The sequence below is a fragment of the Phalacrocorax aristotelis genome, chromosome 5, assembly GCF_949628215.1.
Source record: "Phalacrocorax aristotelis chromosome 5, bGulAri2.1, whole genome shotgun sequence".
Taxonomy (NCBI): domain Eukaryota; kingdom Metazoa; phylum Chordata; class Aves; order Suliformes; family Phalacrocoracidae; genus Phalacrocorax; species Phalacrocorax aristotelis.
Genome location: NC_134280.1, coordinates 68,249,556 through 68,274,640, shown reverse-complemented (window position 1 = coordinate 68,274,640; position 25,085 = coordinate 68,249,556). Strand labels below are relative to the sequence as shown.

Here is a 25,085-nt window from a genome sequence, read left to right as displayed (position 1 = left end):
CACCTGCCTTTCTGAAATAGGCACTACTCGGTTGTTTAGAGAGGTTATTTTCAAAGCAAGAGGCCAAAAGCCACATTCAGACCAAGGGCTCGAATCTCATCTCAGTGGTGGTACTCGTGTATGTCTTCTAACCAGTGAGCTGCTGGGGATGAATGGATTATACTCTCTGCTTTTGGGAAGTGATGGAAAGTGTGAGAGATGTCTGGGGGGGAGGGGGAGAGGTTGTTGGCTTATTTTTCAATTGGTTTTTTTTTTTCCTCTTGAGGTATTGGGCTTGTGCAGTGCAACAGCAAAGCTCTCAAAAAATTACATTATCTGATTCAGGTCTACAGCTGAGAGTTTATCAGATAAAATGATAGTTTTTGTACAGCCTTGTATTAGAGAAATTAGGTATGAAGTATGTCTGCAATTCTTCCTGATTCTGGCATCGATATCTATTAATTGTCTGAGCAGTAAGAGGGAAAGCAACCAATTCCTCCTGGCAGCTTCTGAGTAAAGTGAAGTTTTGAAGAAAACTCAAGGGTAATTTCCACAGAGAATCTGAAACCCAGTGGACCCATTTTGAAAAGTAATAATGGCAGTCCACCAGTACAAGTGGAGGTTGAGAAGGAAAGGTACGAGAGGGTAGAATTAATGGGAAATTCCAAGAAATACAGTGGAAAGATAGACTTGCTTAACAGACTTTTACACAGAGTAAGGTACAATATTTTAGAATTTTTGCAAAATAATACTAGGAAAACTGAAAAAAACAATGGTTTTGGTGTCCAAGTTTCCAAACCTGGTTAGTTGCTGGAAAAGAAAAAACTTGTTTCTCTGAGGCACATATAATAACTTACCGTAATGATGTATTTACAGAGAACATATAGCATGATGAAAGCTAAACTTCCTTTTTCATCCTTTACAAACATGACATATAGAAACGCTGTTCTGATACTATTTTTCCTAAACAAAATAGAGTTCTAGGACTTGCTGTCCTAAAACTGCAACAGCGCAGTTGCATTTCAGATACTTGCCTGAGTCTGCAAGTCAGCTTTTTGTACATCTAAATGGCAATTTTCCTGGTGCTTACATATTGCTGGTAAAGAAAAAGAATTTGCATTTAAGAATCTGCCTGGAGATTAGTGTGTCTTGTTAGTATGTACAGATTTAATTCCTAGCATGGGCTTCTTCAGGGAGGGGGGACTGTTAAAAGAGGCGAACAAGATGTCAAACTAACAACAATTCTTGGTATTTCCAAATTGGTACTGCTTTGCTTGCTTTCTCTGTCATCATTTCCTATCAAAGAAAGGGAAGGACATAGTAAAACAGATTTAACTGCTCGCAGCTAAGTTTTAATAAACATTTGTCAGAAGGCAATTGTGCCTGTGTTCAGGGAAGAGCTTTGAAACCAAAGTGTTAACAAAGCTGATCCAGTTCCATTATGGAGATGATGTGGGGGAGTGAGGGGAAGTGTCGGCTCCCTTCTCTTTTTCCTTCCCCCTCCCAAAGGGCAGAAACTGCTGAGTAGAAACACTCTGTTCAGAAATCTATATTAATGGGCTTATTCACATTCAGAAAAATACGTGGTACATGGCATTTTTCATCTTTAGGAAAACGTGCAGCTTGAGTAATGGAGGTTCATTAAATCCTATTTCAGCTTTGCATAAGAGATCAGTTATCCATACATTAATACTTTGTGAAAATGGGTAGTGTGCTTACTAATACATAGAAAGGCAGTGAGACTTGCCAATACAAATAATTATTAAATATCATACAAATATAATATTTGAAGCTACCAGGTCTAAGGTATTATCTGCTTTAAATGCTGATGGGGTGCATTAATTCTGTTGTACAAAAATGACGTTGACTCTTGCAGCTGTCATGTGCTGCTGCTGCTGACATTCCTCTACATGGATCCCTCTACTATTTTAATAAAATGTTTTAAGAACTAATTACTTTCAGTCATTTTCCTTTAACCTGGTGCAGATGGACAAATGCTAAAGGGAAGGATAGGCTTTGTTGCAGTGGCATACACGTGAGGGAGGTTTCTTATGCTAGCAGGAGCTCTTACTGGACAAACAGGAGTAAATGCATGTCCCTGGACGTTTGTCTTGGGCTGCAGCTCCGGAGGCTGAGCTGACAAGTGGGGCAGGCGTAGTTCCTTTCCGCCTCCCCGGATGGAGCAAGCAGGCAGCACCCATGGTGCCCGACCCCCAGGAGGTGCTATGGCCTCAGCCTGTACTTGCTTGCTATGCCTTAGAGCCTCAGAAAGGAGCGGAAAGCAGGCATGGAAAACTCATAGAATCATGGAATAGAATCACAGAATGATTTGGGTGGGAAGGGACCTTTAGAGGTCTCTAGTCCAACCCCCCTGCAGTGAACAGGGACATCCCCAACTAGGTCAGGTTGCTCAGAGCCCCGTCCAACCTGACCTTGAGTGTTTCCAGGGACGGGGCATCGACCACCCCTCTGGGCAACCTGGGCCAGTGTTTCACCACCCTCATCGTAAAACATTTCTTCCTTATGTCTAGTCTGAATCTACCCTCTTGTAGTTTAAAGCCATCACCCCTTGTTCTAAAGAGCAGATATACCATCAAGGTTGTAAGGAGGTCATGTAAGACTGCTTTGACATGATTCTGGAGTTTGTGTCTTCCCGGTATTTGTGGGTGTCAGTGGCCAAGACAACCACGGGATGTTGCTTTTGGAGAGCTGTGATGGGGGCGGATCCCACTGAGTTTGTTAGGAAAAATGTTTGTGTGGGTCTGTCTTCTCTAGCTTGGATGGGTAATATTGTGACCAGCAAAGCAAAAGCTGCCAGAGTATTATAAATATTCTTTAGAAGTCCAGTTAAAATTCAGGACTACCTTTAATTCAAGCAGAGGTCTTAAATCAGTTATTTCATGGAGTCCTCTTTCATCAAGGTCCCGTTCCAGTTCAGTAACAGAAATTATTGCTAAGGCATCAAGTGGATGTTGGAATTTTAAAAAAGTTCTTTACTATTTAAATAATTAAATATAAGGTAAAACTTTAGAAATTTTTATCTCCTTTTTAACTGAAGTGTCCTGAAGTGTCCTCAAGATAGGACGGTGAATTGTTCAGTCAGGAAAATCAGAAGACAAAATTAAGTTATCAAATTAAAATATGTGAAATTAATTAGTTGTTTAATTTCAAATGTAAAATGTTAGCAGCTTTTTTAAATGTGATGTGACTGATGATAAAGTGGTAGCTTAGTTTTCATACTCTGGAGGCAAATAATATGAGCATAATATGGGACTATGTAAAGATTATAAACTTGATTTGGTGGGAAACACAATCCAGTTGCCTTCATGGATTCAGAAGCTTTAGAACACAACAGTGGAAGCGTTTACTGCTGCGTTAATTGCATCATCTCCTTCCCAGCCCCACCAGAATAGCGGAATAGGAAAAGGCAATAGCGTACCTGAGTGCCAACTTCAGGGCAAGTATGAAGCGTGCGGTATAAATGTACGGTTTCCTGCCTCCTCTGTGTCTTCCGTTTCTTCACGGGACAATCAACCTTCACTTTTTTTTTTCCCAACCGCTTTAACTGGTGCTAATCACTGCATGGGAGAAATTTTCTTGGGGCCTTTTCTTGACGTCCTACAGCTACAGCGGTATTAGGAAGCTCACAGGAGAGGATGTAATAATAAATAACCTTTTTCAAAGGCGTGCTGCCACAAAGTTAATGACAGGGCCAAATTGATTTGCCTTCTGGTTTTAGTTCTGTTTTTCTGGATGAAGAAAAAGAGGGAGGTTGGATTGTGTAGTTTGGGAGGTACGTGTAAGAAGGCTTAACTGAAAGCCTAATTCATTAACCCTAATGTCCCTACCTGGAGTCAGGTGGCAGCATCCACATCTCCTGAGCATAGAGGCTGAGAGAAGCAACTTCTCAAAAGTCAATTTCTATACAAACACATAACAAAAACCGAGAGATTCTCCGCAGCTGCACACCCCAGCAGTTCTCCGTTGATGTTGTCATCTGCACTGTCGGATAGAGCAGTAAAGCTTTAATCCCCGACAGCTCAGGGACACTCTCTGGCGCAGCTGAAGCGTGCTGTGTAGTGCTCTCTGTTTCTTTATTTTTCGAACCCGCAGAATCTACCTGTTGAATACCTCAGCCTTTGTCCCAAAGTTGTGATGTAAATGGTGCTGGCTTAATAGTTTAAGCATTAGGTGTGTTACACAGTAATCTCACTTTTTTTTAGCGGAAGCTCTCAGTTTGATGCAGAAATACTTTGATCTATTCTCATATCTGATTTCATGTGGATGTTTTACATAAATATATTGTCTTCCTTCTGGAAAAATACAATTATTCATCACTTAAAATATACATTTAATAAGGGTGGAAGCCTTCTGAAGGGTTTGCCTCGTTGCAAGTCGTGCGGCCTGTGAGATGGAGCTAAGGGGCCTTTCCCTGGTCCTGGCTTAGCCGTGGTCGCGCTTCCGTGCTGCGGTGAATCGAGCGTGTGTACTTGCCGAGTGCAGCGTGCCTGTGCGCAGCCATCGGCAGCAATCTGTCAAACCCTGGCAAACGGTTCTTTACAAAAACTGAAGGAATGTATAAGAGCTGTTGTTCTTTTTTTATACGCTGCTTGCCACGTGTTCGTGTGGGTCCTCCCTGGGCCTGCAGAACAGTGTGGGAGGCACCGACAGACGTATCGTTACGCACAGGGTAGGTCTTTCTGCATTGGCACCTCCAACTTTTTTTGGTTTTCTCTTGGATGGCACCAGTTCCCCTGTACTAATGTTTTCTGTGAAGTTTGCGCTGTCCAGTTGATCTCTTGCAGGAACGGGAGGAAGGATATTAAAATAGATGCTGTTCATTCTTAAAAATAAATTCATGAGTTCTGTTACTTTATTCTGGGTTTGATACATTGGTAGTAAGTTGAAGGTGATTTTACAGTTCTTAGGTTTTAAACATAATTCTCGGTTTCCTTTCCTCTGGTGTAAAGAAGTAAAAGCAATAGTATTTTAACTTTTTAACATATATGCATAGCTTCATTTGTGTCTGGGAGATAGTAGCAAAAAAATCTGAGTATGGTCATAGCTGTAATGTGTATATATGACGCAATGTATACAAAATAGATATAACCACGTGATATAGTGGTGGGGTCACATCTGAATACTCGTTTGAGATTTTAATGATTTAAGATCTCTGCATATGTGATACTCTCTGTTCTTTTAGGCATAGAGAACAATCAGCACCAACCAAATTATGGAATACAAAGTATGGAAAATATTTTGTGCGTGTGTATTGTTACTCTATTTGTAGATATTTCCTTGGGCTTGCCTGATGCCTGTTCTGGGTTAATTAATTTTCTCTGAGTATGAAAGTCTGATAGTGCTGAACTGCTCTTAATGTGTGAGGCAGAAAGACAAGGGTAGCTCATTTTTAATACCTTGTACCTCATTAAATTGAAGAATATAATTTAATGCAATTTGGAAAATTATATATGTGTTTAAGCAATAATTAAGGCATTGCAGATTTTGTGGAACAAGTGGAGATGTAAAATTTGAAGTTTTTCATTTATATTTATTTAATTTCTAAGGAAAATTATCTTACTTGCTAATAAACAACTTTGCACTTTGCATCCCCTGCTGTTGTGAGCTGCCGTGACTGACTTGAGCTGTTCATGTTGGTGACTACAGAAGTAATTGCTAAAGTAGGAGGTAAAAAGGGTGTCTGTGTGTGTATGTGTCTGAACTGTAGTATCTCTGTTGAAAGCTGTAGTATAATTGCACAAAGATGCAGTATTAAAGTCTAATACCATTACAGGAAGATGCAAAACTATATGGTGAGTTGTAAGAGTTTTCATGAACTTAAAATGTGCCTTTTCGCGTTGTTTGCTGCCTTAATAGTGCAGTTTCTTTAAAGCACTTCAGTAAGATCCAGTGACTAATGGCTTTGTAACTAATGATTAAAATTTGTCAGACATTTTCTGGGCTAGATATTTGCCTGAATTTTTAGCAGTAAAGTGTTAGCAAAGACAGACAGATAGTTTCCAAGACCAAAGTTGAAAAAAACCCAAACGGTATAACCCTTCCCAAATTTAAAATTGACATGTTCTTTCTGTAAAGCTTGAAGGTTCCACCTCTAGTGCCGGTGAAAACCTAACTGTCTAACAATGGGTACACAAGGTCCTGACTGCAAGGGCTGTGGTTTGGTGGCAGTACCGTTTCCTGTACAGCAACTGCTACTCGCTAAAGTCTCTTCTCTGCAACTCCTCTGACTGCGTGCTGGAGGATGGGGTGGATTGAAATGTCGGAACTGAAGGCAGCAGTCTGTGTCCTGTGCATGGGGAGGAATAAAGTTTTCTAAGTTAGAATGGGAAAAGAAGGGGAAAATATGAAAAAGGACTGGAAATGACAGAAGGTGAGGACAGCAAGACAAGATTGTGAGGGTGTGATATCAGGTTAGTTCGAAATAGGAGCCACATAATGAGCTGCAAGGATAGAGCAGAGGAAAACAGGAGATTAAAATGATTGTTTTTCAGGGGAAAGGTGAACAATTAAGCTTCTAACAATTAGCGGGTACATTCCTGTCTCCTAGGCTCCACCGCGATGACTGAGCTTCCTCTATGTGACCTTTTAATTCCCTGCCCACTACACCTTTGGCTGCCTTCCTCTCACCTAATCACTAGATGAGCAAAAGCTGACATATGGTGCCTCTGATTGAGTGTGATGCATTTTTAAGTTTTGGCAGGCCAAAAGGAACAAATAACTGTTGAGGTCGCACTGTGGGCTTTCCTCCAGTGGGAGCAATGATTTAAACCACTTCCCCCCCTTTCCAGCCAGATTTTCACAAATATTTATTGCATTTGCAGAATTTGATCTACAAGGCACCTTCTAAGGGTGACTGGCAGGAAATGTGTGTCGTCTTTTCCTCTTAAAAGAAGAAACTATCAAGTCAGAAAGGGGTTGACTTTCATGGTCTCAGTAAAGCTGGTCGCTTCCGTTGTGCAAAATATAAGGTTGGTGGGAGGAGGAGGTCTTGTTTTGCCTTGGGACAAATAGATGTGCTGGCACTGTATTTCTTTATCGCTTGGGTGGGGTCAAACCCTACAAAGAGGGACCTGCTAAAGAGCAGGGAGTAGCTGGAGTCAGGGTGTTCACCTGCAATAAAGAAGTTCTGGGCTTGAGTCCCACATGTGTTAGGCTCCTTTGACTTAAACCGTGCCTTGTATTGCTGATGAGTGCCAAGATCCTGGAGGACAGGGCGATTCTTTATCCAAGTCTTTTGAAGCTATTATTCTTTCCCTGAGCCAAGAGACAGATTCTAGCTCTGTCCTCAGCGGTTGTGGCATGCAGGTGGGGATGCTGGGTTGGAATGATTGGCAGATATGCCAATTGACTAGCTGGTGATATTGCTGGGGGTGCCTGTTCTCTCCGACATAAAATTTCATCCCATATTCTGGACAGATGATGTCTAACAAAGGCTTAATTTTGACTAAAATATATCAACAAAGGATTTGCTTTAATGGGTAAGCATTTCACTAAAACTGATTTTGGGGCAAAATTCTGAGCAGAAGAATACTGAATGTTAAGTTAAACACGTGTGCTAGGAAATAGCTGTAACCGCATATTTAGAAAAAAGTCTTATCCGTGTGTCTTCTAATTTCTCTAATTTTAAATGAAAAAAAGCATGCTGGGCACAGATAACAGGTCTCAGAATTAAGATTTAATGCTACCTCTACTGTAAACACTTCAAATATCATAAATTCTGAAATACACTTAAAATTAAGCTCTATGCATTTTAAGTTAGTCGCTCAATTGAGTTGAAATGTAAACCAAATATTTTTACTCCGTCCCCGGTACTTACAAAATAAAAGCTTCATATTTCCAGAAATGGCACGTCTGTGCAACTGGCGAGCGGCAGCCGATCGTCAAAGGAAAGGGTGCAATAAGGAGAGAGGGCGGTTCGACATCCACTTAATTAAGAAAAGTAACTGCCATTTTAAATAAAGCAGAGTTCTCTCTCTTCATCAGCTGGTATCTGTAAAGTCAGGGATTTTTGACTGCTACCAAAGCTGTGGGCTAAACTGGCCATGCTTGGACAGAATTGCTGAACATTATGATACCATTAGATGGGAAAGCTGTTAAGATGGACATTTCTCAAGCTGTTTTGCAGATACGTAAACAAAACTTGGAGTAGGCTTAAAATAACTCAAGGGCTTAGGGTAATTAGAGAAATGGAGAGAGGAGAGAATATATTTCAGGAAAAAAGGTAGCGATGCCACCTCCTTTTTGATGTTAATGAGGTTGTAAAGCAGTATGTGGTGAGTCAGTATTTTTAAAGGGATATGTGCAAATTAAACTCTAATTGAAGCCACCTCTTAATCTGTTTTCAGTAAAATCCTAGAAGTTTCTCACTCTGTCCTGTGTTTTTAGAGCTCTTGGAGAAGAAAAAAGTGGAGAAATGCTTTCAGAAAAACTTTCCTCTCTGCCTTTGTTAATACCTCATTTGATTTGAGGCAGAACTTGAAACTTACTTGTAACATGCCTTTTACTGAAGTGTCATAAAATTTTACACAAATTTTAACACTGGTGATTAAAGCATGTAGAATTTTACATCTGCAAAGCTGAAATGAACAGTCCAGGGTTATTCAGATTTCTTGCGGTTAGAGCTGTATTTGGCCTCCAAGGCATGTAGGGCAGGAGGGCAATAACTCCTCCTGCTCATCGTAGCAAACGGGGTGCGACGGAAACCCCGAGGGATCCCTTAAAAGTAATTTGAAACCTATGGTTATCACCAGTCCTGCAATCGCCAGTCTCTTTCCCCTATTTCATAATTTCTTTATGTTTAGCCTTTAGTGCGTTCAGACTCTCTGAAAAGCTGAGTGAGCAAATCAAGTTACCTTACTGAAATGTACAGTGAGTTTAATAATTGTTACAAAGACCTGCAATCTCAAACTGCTACCTTAAAGGGCTCGTAACACATTTTTAAAGTGTTGTTAAAACACTTTTTTTTTTTTTTTTTTTTTTTTTTTACAAAAACTGTGACTAACATGTCTTACAGAAACACAACTCAAGAAACCCTGAGGAAGGCAGATGTAGTCCCCTGTATTACCATGGAACGCGCACGTGCCAAAGCGTGATGACAGAACTGTACGAGGAGACGGGAATAGAGTGTACCGCCTTTGTCAGTAAGACAAGGAGCAAGTAGCGCAGCTTGGCTGGGGGCTGCTGGAGCGCTCTGGGGAAGCACCAGCTGTGCTTGTCCATCTCTTACACCCTTCCCTGCTTCTGGCCTTTGGCACAGGCGGGGTGCTGGGCTCCAGGAACTGACATGTGTCCAACCAGCATGGTTGTGCACGTGTTCCAGTGGCGCTCTCTAAAAACGGACGGAAAGAAATTGGAAGCGCTCTCTGATGTATGCCAGCTCTGAGATGAGTGTAGGGATTGATTAGCAAGCTTTATGAACAGCTTTATGCAGTTCAGGTGCTGCATCAGCTGAAGAATATCTTTATTATTATACATATATAGTTATGGATTTGTACACTCATACCGATATCGTAAATCTGGATTTACATCCCTCGTTCCACCCTTGTTATTTGTCCCATTCGCTAACCTTGAACATGTTTTTTCCATGTTACTGTGCTTGTCTGTGATAATACTGACCACCTTGAGCAAAAACATTTGAAGAATTATTGATTTTAAAAACCTATATAGAAGAACAGTCTCATTATTAATAGCTATTATTATTATTCCCTTTATGTAAATACTTTGTATGTTAAGGTGTTTAGGGAGCAAATTCCTATTTCAGTGTGGTTTGGTGGCAATAGCAGGGGCTGGAACTGCAGCTGGGTTGGGGTAGGACAATACAAACGTAAGAAGTAAGGTGGGCAAATATTCTAGTTTCCTAAACATATGTATGTGTTTGTACAGTCTGCTTGTTCAAGGCTCATAGTATGAGCAATGAATATTAATATTCTCATAGTGCATGCTTAGATTGCTCAAATGCTTGATAATTACAACTGGAAATTGCTACTAACCACTAGGTATAAGTGGAGTGTGCTGTAGCCCAAAGTACTAATGTGGTTGACAGAACATCTGTATGGAATGGTTTGAAGAACTCTGCCTTATCAAGCCCTCATGCTCTATACTAGGACACCTGCCTGAACGTTTCATGTTTTGTTTTTACTTTGTTATGTGTGGTACTTGAATTGACTATTTATTTTTAAAATACAAATGGAATTAATGAAGACAGAGGAATGAAGCTTTTATTTTTTTAATCTCACTTTACCGCCCTCCTCACCCCACCGTGCTTTTTTGTCTTCTCCCTACCAGTGCAGATGCAAGAGAATAATAACATCTCTCTTAAAAAGGACTATATATACTCATTGTATTGTGTGTATATATAGTGTGTGTGTAAGTATTCATATATGGACATCCATATATCATACATATGGGTACATATGTATCCCATATATATTTATATAGAGTGTGTGTGTGTATATATATATAGGATTGTGACCTTACCACTGACCTTTTTTTTCCTTCCTATCCCATTCTGAAATTTCCGTACAATATAAAATCAGGCTTTTACTGGATGATTTTTATTTCCAGGAAGTTGTTTGGCTTCCTGTTGTGCTGTATCAGCATGTTACTTTAGTGCTTACAGTTTCAGCAGCTTAAGGTGAAAAGAGGGAAATACCCAAAAGTAGTACTAGCCACCTCAGTTGGCTGGGGTGTTACTTTAGGTTCCCTACTCCCTTCTACACACCAAAGAATGTGATATTAAGTGTAATTAAAGGCTGGATAAAAGAATGTGGACTGATACACATACATAGCAAGAGGAAGTGTTTCCTTGGTTCTACATAAAGTAATTGTGTAACTTCTTTGCACTTGTGTCATAAAATTTTATGTTTCCCTTTTAAAACCTGTATTTTTTCTTAATGTCTTTTAGCATAAATTCATTGAAGCGTAGAGCACTGTTACTTTCTCTAAGATGGGTTGCTTCTTAATAATCAGGGTTAATCCTTTGGGCAACTCTGTCAGTCACAAGGCTGGAAAGAGTAGCACAATCCTTCTGATTTCCTAATTCTTGTCAAATCACTTCGTGACTGATGTTTTATTTTTTTGGTAACTTAGTGAGGAGCTGTTCATTTTTTACCAAGGGGATCAAGTATTCAAAATCCAATAGAGATGGCTTGATTACTTGTTTAAAAGTGTGAATAAAACACCTTTTTAAGTGGAAGAAGTTCTACGCACTGTCAGATTTTACTATAGTCTGTGATTTCCTCACAATGCAATATAGACCTGTGCAATATAGGAATTAGGGAATATCTCGATGTCTTTTATGGCATGTTACAGTTTGACACATACCTCTTTCATCGACAAGTGAATGTCAATGGCAGGTATGCAGCCTTGCTTTTCTCATGATCATAGATCTCTGTGTGATGTTTACTGAACTCTAGAAACAGCACTGATACAAGAGATCTGAAAGAAACATATAGGGATATGAGAAGTATGTAGGAGTATTGCTGAAGCATCCTCTCTTCTTTTCCCATTCCTTCACTTGACCGGAGCGTAGCCAGCTGAGGAAGACCTGACTATGCCATTCAGCCATGGAGGAAACACCAGCTTGGCCAAGGAGGAATTAGAATATGGCATTTCTATTGCAATTTCAACTTATTTGCCACAGATAAAGCCAGACAGAGCAATAGTGCAAGGGTGACAGTGCTGGTCTTTTTCTCCTTCTTTCTTTTTTTACTTGAGTGCCAGCTGTGCCAGTAAGGCGTTGACACTCAACCAACTGTTGGAAGTGCTAGTAAAGATACTGTCGTTGGATGCTGCAGTTTCCTTGAGAGCACCAGTGAAGCTGGAATCCATAGCTAGTACTAAAGCATTTTATTCCATGCTGCATATCCATATGCAGCCTTGATTTTGTAACTGGTTTTTGGTGAAATAGCAAAATAACTTGGAGTTGCTGTCGTTGTGAATGCCTGATGAAGTAATGCTTATTCTACAGTGTAACCGTTCTGAAGACACTAAAGGGTGTTTTGGGAACTGTATCATCTTTTATGGATGGATGGCTTTGTTACCTCCAAATATGACCTCTAATTCATCTAATTCAGTTTTAACAGTAAATGTTGTACTAGTGTGAGAATTCTGGATCATGACAACAAAATCATTGTTTTGGGAAATAGCTCAACCTCAGCCTAATTCCACTTTATGTAAAGTAGCTCCGAGATAAAAAAACGTAGGCCTGTGCCCCAACACCCGATCTGAAGAAATGGGAGACGATTACATCTGTGTGTTCCTGCAAACAAACAATTTGGATGTTTTTTGAGGCAAGGAGAAGAAAGTGGAAAATCAAACACTGCAGAGGAAGGAAACAATGTTTTTACTTAGATAATCTATTGTGAGAAACTCTTGGCCTCAGCTATTGAAGAGCAGAAAGGATGACACTGCATTTTTTGTTACTCTGGGTGATTCGGTTCATCCCTTCTCTGTCATATTTTAATTATTGTACCATCATTATAGTCATTGGACTCTTCAGCTACCTAATAAGGGGTTTATCAACTTAAAGTTAACTGTTCTCCAGTATTTCTGTTCTAATGACAGGTTGTGTCTTCCTTGAGTATAATGTTGAGGTACTTACCAACAACCTGTTTGAAAATACCGTCTTACTGCCCTCCTCCCAGACATGTCTTGCTGTAAACTTCCAGTTACACATACAGTCTAAAGGAAAATCATTTAGACGTATCTTAGATGACTGAAATTGTATTGGCAGGATTGATCACTTTTACAGAGTAAGTGCCGTGCATGTGTTTTTGATGCAGGGCAGGACAAAATATGTAATTGTAGTTTTACTGAATATCTCCTGTAAGAGTATATTGTGCTTACAGAAAGCATTGCTAGAAGGTGGGGCTAAAGAGTTGAAAAATGCAAAATGTAGAAAATAAACACACGTTCTGAAAAATGGTAAGACATGTTTCACCAGAATAGCTGGAATTTGTTATTGGTTATTTAAGATGTTATAAGAAACTATGAAAAGATTCTATCAAAGGCAGTAGCCCTGGGTTTTGAATTATTCGTTAGCATAATAACCTATTGTTGTTCAAAGCTGTATCATATGTTTACCAAAACAGCACATTCTTAAGACAAATTGCATTGCGATGCAGTGAAAGACATCATCACGTGAGGGAAGGTCTGATGAAGAGATGTGGATTTACTTGGCCAACTGAAAGAAGCGAACTTGGAGAGAATAACTTCTCACTCCAGGCTAGAGCAAGCCATCTGACTGACGGGTTCGTGGGCTTGAGAAGGCTACTCGTTTGGTTGTAACTCTGTTTGAATCTCATGTGTGATCTGTTAGATAACTTTTCTGCCTTGGGAGGCCATAGTCCCGTTTGTTAAAGCTGAAATGTTAGACCTAGATTACATTTCTAGGGGATGCCCAGTTGGACGGAATGATGAAAATAATTCCTATTTAAATTCAGTTTTACCCTGCATTAGGGAGAGATCGACAATATACCAAGTAGCCGTTTTTGTTTTCAGATAAAGTTGATCATTTCCAGTGGTGTGTACTTTACGTGCTGTTTTTCAGATTGAAATCAGCCATGATACATGCGATACAAACTTGCCTGGAAGCATTCTATGGTCCTGATAGTTTCCTTCTCTGTAATTCAGTATTCGAACTTCTGGAGTAAGTTATGCTTTAAGATAGGGATGTAGTTATTCTAGTTGTGAAATGGAAGATAGGTTTCACGGTTTTGTGTCCATCAGGAACCTGTGCTTCAACCTTTATGTTCTTCATGTCTTTTTTATTAAGACTTTACAATTCTCCTTCCTTCCTCAAGTACTATCTTAATGGGCTGTTAGCAAAGCAGAAATTCTTGCTGTCTTGAAAAGTCTACACAAAAGCTGGTTGTTATGTTGAACATAACAGTGCTGCGTTCAAATCTCAGGTGTCTGTCTGACCGTGGGTAAATCTCTTTATTTCCTTTCTCCATTGGTAAGTCTGTAAAATTATGGAAATTCTAAGAGCTCTGCACAATTCTTGAGCCATAAAGTGTTAGAGAAACTACATGAACTGATGAACAAGTATGTTTTATAATATTTAGTGTTTGGATAAAGCAAAAGTGATTTCGGATTGACTTACTTTTCGGCCTGAAGTTTTTATGTTAAAGATTGTACTTCATGCAGAAATATTCTCCACTTGTTAGGATGTGTTTTGCGTTTAACTTTGTATGCAGTGAATCTTGGACTTTCAGAGCCCAAAGTCCAAGTAATGTGTGCCCTATTTAAGGAATGAGCTATTGATTTTAAAATTACTCATTTTATTACCATAATACAAAACTAGGAATATTCTGAAAACTTGTCTCTGGAATGGACACTGTTCAATTTCAGTTTGAGAGGGGACAGAAATGGACTTTAAGGATTTCACCTGTTGAGATTTGGTGTGTCAGCGATAGCAGGGACTGTTCAGCCTCACGTAGAGCCGTACACTGTACTCAAAGCATCTGTGAAGAAACTCCTTGTCCTCTTGCTTGAGCTCAGACCTCTGAACAGGCTTGTAACGTAATGTCACCTTTATTTGTCCCGCATAGCTATACCCTATATGCATTCTGGTGCTAAGTAATTACAACACCTTCAGGATCAAAGAAATGCTGCCAAGAAAGCTTATTGTGAGAAATTTTGACCTACTTTACATTTGGCACTGCTTTGCCTGCCAGGACCAGGTAGACTCTGAACAGACCTTGGGCCTGTCTTCAGTGAAGAGGTCCAGTCTGCTGCTGAGATCAGTGAACCCTGTCAGGGCAAAGCAAACAAAAAGCAATACTGCAAACAGCCAGAGGTGAAACTTCTTTTTCCCCCTTCTGCAAAGTGAGTTTGCTGGGAGAAGGGTGTGGAGGGTGCAAGTTCGGTTCATTTCTGTGTCCATGTTTGTTTTCCATCCTTTTCCTGCTGCTAGTTCTTAGCTCTGCAGCACTGGGGTGTGTGTAGAGAATCAGTTTGATTTCTGTGATTGCTTTAAACAACTTTTAAACTGCTCATGCCGTAAGATTATTGCAGATCCCCTTCTCCTAGCACGTAAATAAGGAATGGCTACACATCTGACTTTTTCAATTTATTACCAATCGATTCAGAGTAAGATAATGAGAAATAAAACCAAATCTTAAAAACTGCTTCCCCTCACCCCTCCCTTCTTCCCAGCCTTAACTTCACTCCTGATTTTCTCTACCTCCTCCCCTGGAGCGGTGCAGGGGGATGGGGAATGAGGGTTGTGGTGAGTTCATCAAATGCAGTCTCTGCCGCTCCTTCCTCCTCCAGGGGAGGACTCCTCACACTCTCCCCCTGCTCCAGCATGGGGTCCCTCCCACGGGAGACAGTCCTCCACAAACCTCTCCAACATGAGTCCTTCCCATGGGCTGCAGTTCTTCACAAACTGCTCCAGTGTGGGTCCCCCACGGTGTCCCAAGTCCTGCCAGCAAACCTGCTCCACCGTGGGCTCCTCTCTCCACGGAGCCACAGCTCCTGCCAGGAGCCTGCTCTAGTGTGGGCTTCCCACAGGGTCACAGCCTCCTTTGGGCATCCGCCTGCTCTGGCGTGGGCCCCTCCATGGGCTGCAGGCGGATATCTGCTCCACCGCTGACCTCCATGGGTGCAGGGGCACAGCCTGCCTTGCCGTGGGCTGCCGGGGCACAGCCTGCCTCACTGTGGGCTTCACCATGGGCTGCAGGGGAATCTCTGCTCTGGTGCCTGGAGCACCTCCTCCCCCTCCTCCTTCACTGACCTTGGTGTTCCCGAGGGTTGTTCCCCTCCCATACTCTCGCTCGTCTCCAGCTGCAATTGCTGTTGCGCAGGTTTTTTCCCCTTCTTAAATACGTTACCCCAGAGGCGCTGCCGCCATCGCTGATGGGCCCGGCCGTGGCCGGTGGCGGGTCCGTCATGGAGCCGGCTGGCGCTGGCTCTCTCCGACATGGGGGAAGCTTCTAGCAGCTTCTCACAGCAGCCACCCCTGTAGCCTTCCTGCTACCAAAACCTTGCCACACAAACCCAATAGAATTAGTAAACTGTATTTGTCAAGTAATAGAGATCAATTTGTGCATTTTGTTACCAAAAATTCACGTGGCGCTTCTGCTTCCCGTCCCTTTCCTCTCCCCCTTGCATGTAAAACACAAAATTTGATAAAATTTTGGCAATTTATAATTCCCATTTTCAGTGTCTGAACTGAAGTATAAACTGTCGTTTATGCAATAAATGTGCTGTACATGAAAAAAAAATCGGAGGTGGTTTTCATACTTTTATCTGAACAGTCATAGACCTCGGCATTGGGATGAAGTGAGCATAACTTGAAAATGCCTGTTCCTGTTATTAGCTGACTGTGAAAGGACCCGAGGTGCTCTTTTTAGGTGTAGATGCTTAATGTTGATCCGGTGAATTGATCTGAGTTTTCTGAGCACTGCTTTTGGAAGTTCAGCCTTCAGCTTTCTAAGGAATGATATTATGAATTTGTTTGGGTTTATCAACAAAAATGAAAGAATCAGAGCAAGGTTTGGTGAGGAACCAAGCTAATAGGCCTCTGAAATCTTTATATTAATGAACTGAGGTGAGAGTGGGATTTGGGTAGGGGAAAGGAGGGGTTGTCATTGAACCAAAGGCTTTCTATGATTAGGTTCTCAAAAATAGCCTTCTAACTTCTATTAAGCTGTTGATTGTTTACAAGGAAACTTTAAGGAAATCAGGTTTATTAATTTGACCGTGTATTAATAAAAATGCTGGAGACAGCTTTACAGTAGACTCTTCAGTGGATAAGCATGGAGCCCCACCTTGAGAACGTGAGTGGTGAAATGAAGAAAATAAGCCAGTACGCCTGTAGGTTCAGTCCGTTTCTGCCGCATCAGGACGCTGATGGAGGGCTTCAGCGCCACAGTACGGGCTCTGAGGGTTGCATACTCCACCCTACCCCAGTATGCCTGAACAGGAGTGTGTTTGGCTTTCTTGAGAAATAGACGTTTTCTTATTACATCCGTTCCGTAACAGGGGTGTTAATGGTAAGAGAAGGTAATGTCTGAACGCAGTAAATAACAGTAAGTTGTGCGACAGTGTTCAAAAGCTTTTGGTTCTTATGGAGATCGTCTGTTGTTCAGAAAGTCACCGTTGTGGTAGTTTTAATTCATGTGCTGTTCCATTCAGTGGTGTTTAAATACTTTGTAGTTTAGAAGGCATCATGACATCATCACTTTAGCAGTAAGATGAAGTTGTGTATCTCAGAGTTGGAAAGTCACCAAAAGGATAGTCTGTGATACATGAAAGGTCTGGAGTTTGGAGGCTGTCCGTCAGCGTCCTGATATCATCGTCCTTGTCTTTGTTCAGACCTTTAAATAAAAAGGTCACACCAATTTCTTTTTCATTACTTTCCTCCTCCCCTTCTGGATTATTAATGGCGCTGAAGGAGATCCGGTCTCTTATTGTATTGAGTGCTTTAGTGATTAGATTCTGTACAAGACCAGTGGCAACAATAGTTGGCTAGTAAAAAATTAAGAAAAGGAAAGAAAACTTGCTCGTACTTCTTTCTGTCTTAAATAGTTTTGTAGGTATTTCAAAGCCGACATAGCAGGGTGTTTTGCAGTGCTTATGATTCATGAATACTTAACCCTTGACACTGCCTTTACTCAGAAGAATGTCGTGCAACTTGTGCTGTGTAATGGCTTTGTACTGAAAGGAGCGTTCAAAATATTTTTTTTTCTTTTTTTTACTTTGAGCTTATTTTTAGTAACCTGGTGTTTAACGAAAGACACTAAACAACTTCAGGCTTTTACAGATCGTTGTGTACGAAAGGTCCCATTTTAATGTGGATTTTATGCATTTTCTTCATCTACCATCTACTTTTTTCTAAGTCAATGCCAGTAAGATTCCTAAGGCTACTTTCTCTTTAAGGGCACACTGCTTACATAAATAGTCCTTTACACCGTCTCCTTGTTTTATAATATTAATTGTTTATCGGAAGATGGGAAATATTCCTTAGAAATGTGTTTTCCTGATTGTGCATGCCTTGTTACTATTTCAATTATGCAGATTCTTGATGCTGTGGAAATTTGTGCTTGATGACGCCAAGGCAGCTGCACGTTGTTAGCATTGTAGGCTGTCAGATGATCATGTGGGATTCTTGCAGCATGCAACATTCAATAGGATTGAAAAAGGGCTTTTGATGCAAGGCATAGCTTTCCGAATATATTTGTGCCTTTTAGTTAGCTAATATAAAATCATAATTTCTTATCTTTAAATTTAAAATGCTGCCTCATTTTTCTTCTGGTTGGTTTCATTTTGGCTTCACTAGAAGATGCATCTGGTACATCCACGATTGAGGAGTTTATTAATGATACTGTCGTTCAGTTCACTTACTTTTTTTCCTTTTAGAGTCCTAGCTAGCCCACAGATTACATGATCACATGTTCATCCAGTCATTCATAGAACACAAACCACCATGCATGATTTCTTCTTCTTTCTTTTTCCTCTCTGCCTTTTTTATTCCCTTTAAGTTGCTTTGTCATGTTCTCTTTTATCATTAAGCTTAGTCTTTGTCTTCCCCGTGCTGCTATTTGTTCTATATTTTCCCATGCTTGGTTACTGCAATATTATTTGATTAACGGGCTGTGATGATGATGAACCTGCACACTGGAGGAGCAGCTACTACAGTGGTGATGAAGGGATGTAATAATGGTCGCTATCCTCGGAATTCTCTCTACAGTGACTGCATAATAGAAGAAAAGGCAGTGGTCCTGCAGAAAAAAGACAATGAAGGATTTGGATTTGTGCTCAGAGGGGCAAAAGGTACGTGCTTCTGTGTGTGTGTGTGTGTGTGTGTGATGTGCACTGGCATGAAGAAATTTATACATCTCTGAATATAAGCAGGAATTATTCTTGGTGCACTTGGTTGCTAGACAACAGGATTCTCTGTATGCTATACTACTCCGACGGATTTTAGTGGCTTCTGTCTGAAGCAGTTTGCATTTTTACATAGGAGAAGCACTGTATAATTGTTTCGGGGGGGAGAAAGTTTTGTCTGTATTTTTATTGTGTCGGTATATGTAATATTTTGTCATTAATCTGTTCTGTTATGCAGTTTACCTAACTATGGGAAACCTGCTTTCCTTATAAAAACCTGCTTCTTTATTTCAAATGTCAGTCTATTTAAATAGGTCTGCAAATAGAAATAGACAAGAGAGTGATGTTTTGTTTAAAATAGGTGTGGATCTTCTGCAAGGTGACATTGGTGCAGTTTTAGTATGAAAATATGATCTTTTTTTATATCTTCAGAAGCTGCACGTATGTTGCATGGCCTGTAGTGTGCTCATTTTAAAAGCTGTTCATATGTTAAACTGCATGTTACTTTTCTGTAGACTAAAATCTGTAATAATGGCATTCTTCAGAGTTAAAAAAAGCATTCTATTTAATGCTTTGCTTTTTAACTTTCAGTCCAGTTTGCTCCTTTTGTATTTAAAAAAAATATATATGATGGTATGTCCCATCTCTTGCTCCCCCTCATTTTACATGGGTTCTCCCTTGCCTTGCTTGAGCATGAAAATTTTTCCATATCTTCATTCTTGGGACATCATTTTTGCTCTCCCTGCTCCCCCACCCCCAAACTGGTGCCACCGTAGATTTTCAGGGTCGTAAAAGCTTTTCTAATTTTAGCTAAATAAAAATTTTTGCAGTTCTACTGGGAAAGTGAATAGCGCTGCCTTTTAGGTAACCCATTGGCATGAGTTGTCTGTGCATCAAGCAGAGGTTACTCCCTCTACGTAAGCCCAACAATTGTCCCCAGATTTTCTCTGTAACAGTGAGGGCACCTCAGGTGAAAGACCCAAGGACTTTTCTGTATGTGTACGTGACAGAGAGAGGGGGCTGTTACGAGGCCTGCTGTGCCTCCTTTCCTAAAAAGTGATTTCTTCCATTATCTTCTTTGTAACATACGTCTAAATCCAGGAGAAAAATGCAGTTTGATCTTTCATCCTCTCCCACCCACCCCAGTTCGGCTGGATGCTCTCTTCGGGCTACAGTACATAAACCATTTTTAGTTGGATGTTTCCAGAGTTACAGTCGTTTGGCTAGGCGTACAAAAGGGTTACTCGAACTAATACTGAATACCCTGGAATACTCAGAATCCAGCTATCGCCTCATACAGCTTGATTTGGTTTGTGTCAGTAAAGCAGCATGTATTTTCCTCTCTGAATTGAAGACCTGTGGATTGCTGTTGCAGAGAGATTGCACTCTGTTCCCAGCATCTTGATATCCTCTGAGGCAGAGTCCTCTTACTTTTAGCACCCACCATTTTTTAACCATCAGTTTGAATGGCCAATAATAGGCCTTTAGTCAAGTGGTATTTGCAAGCACTCCATAACTTTCTTTTTTTTAATGTGGTATTTATTTTTAAAGCTGACACACCAATTGAAGAATTCACCCCAACTCCAGCCTTTCCTGCTTTGCAGTACTTGGAATCTGTGGATGAAGGGGGAGTAGCATGGCAAGCTGGCCTGAGAACTGGAGACTTTTTGATCGAGGTAGGAGATCCTGAAATTTGATTCTCAGTGGGGGAAATACTGACGTTCCCTTTGTAGAATTTACTTTGGAAAGTGTGTGATGCTTCTGAACAGCAAGTTCAGTGGACGAACACCGCCAGTGTGTACTTCACTTGATTTTAAAAATCTCTCGCATCATTTAGGAAAGCAGTTAAAAAGAACAATGTTCAGGTTGGCTGGGAATTTTCTGTTTGTTCTTTTTGTTGTTTGGGAATACGCTGTCAGAGAAATTTGGGAGTTTTTATTCTTTGCGTTATTGAATTGATGTTTAGATTAACTCCAATATTTATTGTAGGCTATCAATTCTGTGGTCTTGTAAATATTTTTACAGAGTCACCAGAATTAATGACCTTTTATGCAACTATTTCTGCAATCAGAAATACCAGTGGTCTAGTGCTGTTCAGAAACCATGGAGAATACAGCAAATTACTTGGGCTTGAAATTAAATATTTCCAACAGTGCACTGTAAATGCAATCATACAAAAAAAAAGAGCAATGGGTGTTATCGCAATATAACTTAATGTATAAAAAGGGTATATTTAAATACTCTCTTCAGTCGTACCAAAAAATGTCTTCGCGTTTTATATTTTGGAGGATTTTTGGTTGGTATTTTAGGTTTTGTTGGATTAGTTGCTCCTCCTTTTTAGTGTTACTGGGCAGTTTGCAACAAAATTGTGATTTGGGATTTTCTTCCTCTTCCCCCCACAACCTTTTCATGACCAACAAAGCAACGCTGTGGTCCTGTGAAACTAGGTATTTAAAAATAGGTCTTTCAGGATGGATCAACCAAGTCTTGACTGCAAGATCTATTTATTTTATTTTTATTTTTTCCTCTTCAGGCATATATGTGTTTTGTTAAAGTATTTACTGGTACTACAGCATTTATTTCTGCAGAGCTGGCCTTTACATTCAGGGGAAGATATAATATGCAGCTTTTATTTGTTGCGTGCATTGAACTCCCATGGTGATTGAATTTAAATAGTTGCACCGCTTCCTCGCATTCTAACAAAGAAAGAACAGGATTTGCAGACTTCTGAAGGGAATAGATGTGCGTTTTCACCTGTGCCTTCAAAGCACATTTTTCTTACTGTTTGTTTACTTAAGAATAAGCATTTGTCAAACTATTAAACAAGAGCTTACAAATTGAACTGGTACGTACTCTGGGCAAGGATGCTTTCAAAACTGTGATTACTGACGTTAGGTGTTTTTTTAAACAATGCTTTATTTTTAGAGGTTGATTTCTTGTTAGGCTTTTAATCTGTAGGAAGCATGAACAGTCTGTACTGGCTGATTTCACAGAGAGATTCGATGGTGAATAATGTGTCATTTAATGGAGAAGATTACAGAATGATAACTATGCATATGGATTTTTTAAAGATCTCTGAAGGGATGCAATAAGTCTGGGTAGCTGATTCTGCACAAAGCTTTACGGGTTTTCTGGCAAATGAAGGAAGAATTATAGTTAATTGCCCAGGCAATTTACTCCTAGCCTTAGCTTAGAGGAGCAGTTAGACATGCACATGCATTGCTGAGTCAGGACATTAATCCATACTCTACACAGTCCAGCATATTTGTAATTAATTCACAAAGAAGCAGTTGTTACACACAAACCAAGTCCGTTTCTGTGTAATTTATGCTCATCGGGGTTATTCTGTTCTGAGTTTTGCAACTCAAGTGAGAGGATATGGTAATCCTGAGAAACCACAACTTTGCTGTTGTTGAAGACTTTTATGTTGGAGAAAGGCTGAGTTTTTTTCTCTTTTATGAACTACGTGTGCAGTGCACAGTACTCTCTAGCTATAGAAAGCCATCTTTGAAGATATTTACACTGATGCAAAAGGTTCTGCTGTTGAAATATAAATGACTGGTCCACCTGCACTTCTAGGAGTGCCAGGCTACTTTATTTCTTGTGTTGAACTGAGAAGAGTTAAATGTGCTACACGTTGCAGCGAGTGGTTTCTTTAACTGGTGTAGTTAGCCTGTCTTATTGTTAAATTCTTCCTCCCATGACTCTAAAGTTTATGCTGCTGTGTCTAAGTGCCACCTCATCCATTTGTAAGTAATATAATGCATTTATCATAAATGTCGCATGAATAATAAAAGAGTTAATGGGCAACTAGGGTCCTAATTAGTCCCATTTATAACACTTGCGGCAAGCGTCAGGCTTGAGGGAGGTGAGTGTCCAGTTTGGCAGAGGGTGAAATGCAAGGGAGAGCAGATGTTTTGCTCTTGCTCGAGGAGGTTTGTTGGCTTGGGATCATGGAGATAAGGGGAACCTTTTCCCTTACTCCTCACTATGGAAAGACAGGTTTGAGAGGATAAGTCCCTTTCTTGGGAGCAGGAGTGATCATGAGGGTAGATGAAGAGAAGGCATCATTTCTTCATGTGTAATTATGGTCTCTGGAGGGGATAAACCATCAATATCAGCTACTGAGCATGCTAAAGTAGTTCAGCATTGAAGGTAATGCGTGTTGAGCAGAACAAATAAAAGATCTATACAGAAAAGGAAGAGGAGGTGTCGTCATGCTTCAGCAGGTGAACAGAATAGGTATTGGCTGGAACAGGGCTGGCGTAATTTCATCTGACTGAGTTTTCATCAAGTGTGCAGTTTTTCTGAAAACCCACAAGGTACGCATTTGTCCAACCTGTACAATTAATTTTAACACGACACTTCGGAGACTGGTGTTAAACTTGCCTGTGGAAATAGCGTTCACAGGCTTTTCATGGAAATTTCTGACAATGTACAGTTTTTCCAGTCATATTTTTTGTGATAAAAATTATCATGTGTGTAGTGGCTTTTCTGGATAGAGCACAAATAAAATGTATCGGAAAAGCACATGAGTAGCCTTAGAGCAGAAAGAGTCAGCTAGGGACAGCTGTCTTATCTGTGGATTTTCATAAGCAATTCCACAGTTTCCAATTCGTGTGATTTTTTCTTAGCTTTGATAAGGGGTATGTTTAGAGTTGGTTGTTACAACTGAGAGAGCTTATATAGCTTCCCCTGTTCACTATTTTTCACGTTTTCAGTTGACGTTTTCTTGAATCTTGGTATCTGCCCAGTTAAAGCAACATATTAGTGCAAGTGCTATCCAACCTACAATTACATTTTCCATTAGAAAGGGACTTAAAAAACTACAACGATGGTTAATGTGTACACCAATTCTGAAGACATTGTGGGTCATTGTTAGTTCATGAGAGCGCCTGGATTTCTATAGGACACCTGTTCAAGTTTGCACATGCTTGATCAGAAGAAGTCAAACCATAAGCTGATTTGATTTGTGCTTGAAATATTTGCAAGAAGAAGTGTATACCTCTGGCTCTAAATCTCCTATTCATGAACAACTTTTACGTGCCCAACCCTTCCTTACCTTTGTTTAGTGTAGTAGTCAAACTACGCACAAATAGAGGAACCACTGAACACTACTGCTCAGTGCTGCCTTACACCTTGACTTAAAGAATTCTTTAAGCTGGGTTTTGTTTTCTTTTGAGATTTCCTTTGATGACGTGTACGAGTCTAACCATCTATAAATAAAGAGATTCATTAAAGAGGAAGAGGTTTTTTAACTCAGAATAGCTTTTTGGGGTTTTTTTTAGTACAGTGGGGTATAGGCTGTCTTCGTAAATTAAACCCCAGTGGATTAACTATTTGTTGTTGTTCCCATGAGCGTGCAGCTGTGTTGCAGGTGTTGCATGATAGGATGTGTGGGGATTTTTCATCTGCCACAGAGCATATCTCATATCAAACAATAATGGTATAGTGTCAATACTTAGGAAGTTAAACTAATTCTGCAATACTTTACCAGAATAATGCATTTCTTCTCTAAATGAGGCTTTGCGCTTTGCATTATTGTGCCATAAAATCAGTTATTTTTCCAGGTAAATTGAAATGTTATTGTCTTTGGAATAGAATGGCTGCTTATTTACATTCCAGTTAAAATGTAAACTAGATAAAACTGGTGTATTACCCATTTTAAAAAAAATGAAAAGAAGGGAAAAAAAAAAAGGCAAAATTCAAGGTTTGATTTGAAGATCAAAACCAGAGATGGTAATAATAAAAAAAAAAATCTCCATTTTGCTGCGGAACAGTTCAGTTGGCACATGTACTAAACATGCAGAATAGTCGGTAGTGCAACTGCCTGTACTTCTTTCCCTCAAGAGCTTTTAGAATTTACTAATACAAACTTTTCTTTAATTAGAGGTAGGTGGAAAATAGACATAATTTCATTACAGACAGCATTATTTTATCGTTGTATTAGATAAAGATAAAGATATATGTCCTCTGGCTGTATGTAGCAAGTAGCAATAAACATTTAGGGAGACACCTAAAATATCTGGAATATTTTTTTTAAAATACACACGTACACACGTGAGTAACTTTAGATTCATATTTAGCAACAGGTTAGATTTTTGTTTTATTCCAGTAAACGCTTTATGCAAACTTCAGAACTGATCTGGAAAGCAAGCTTTTAACTTTGTTGTTGTAACTTAAGACTATAGTAATTATGAATATTTTTGGCAAGCATAGCAGTGTTATGTTTTACATTTGTATTCAATGGC

General features: G+C 40.0%; 1 protein-coding gene across 2 annotated transcripts in view; it reads left to right on the top strand.

Moving 5' to 3' along the window:
* The window catches only part of SHANK2 (SH3 and multiple ankyrin repeat domains 2), a 363,557-nt gene that overhangs the window by 199,944 nt on the left and 138,528 nt on the right, over nt 1-25,085 (top strand). For both annotated transcript variants that reach the window (XM_075095009.1, XM_075095008.1), the window contains 2 exons: nt 18,698-18,780; nt 20,386-20,510. In XM_075095009.1, coding sequence (XP_074951110.1) covers nt 18,698-18,780; nt 20,386-20,510 — 208 coding nt within the window. The remainder of the gene's footprint in view (nt 1-18,697; nt 18,781-20,385; nt 20,511-25,085) is intronic.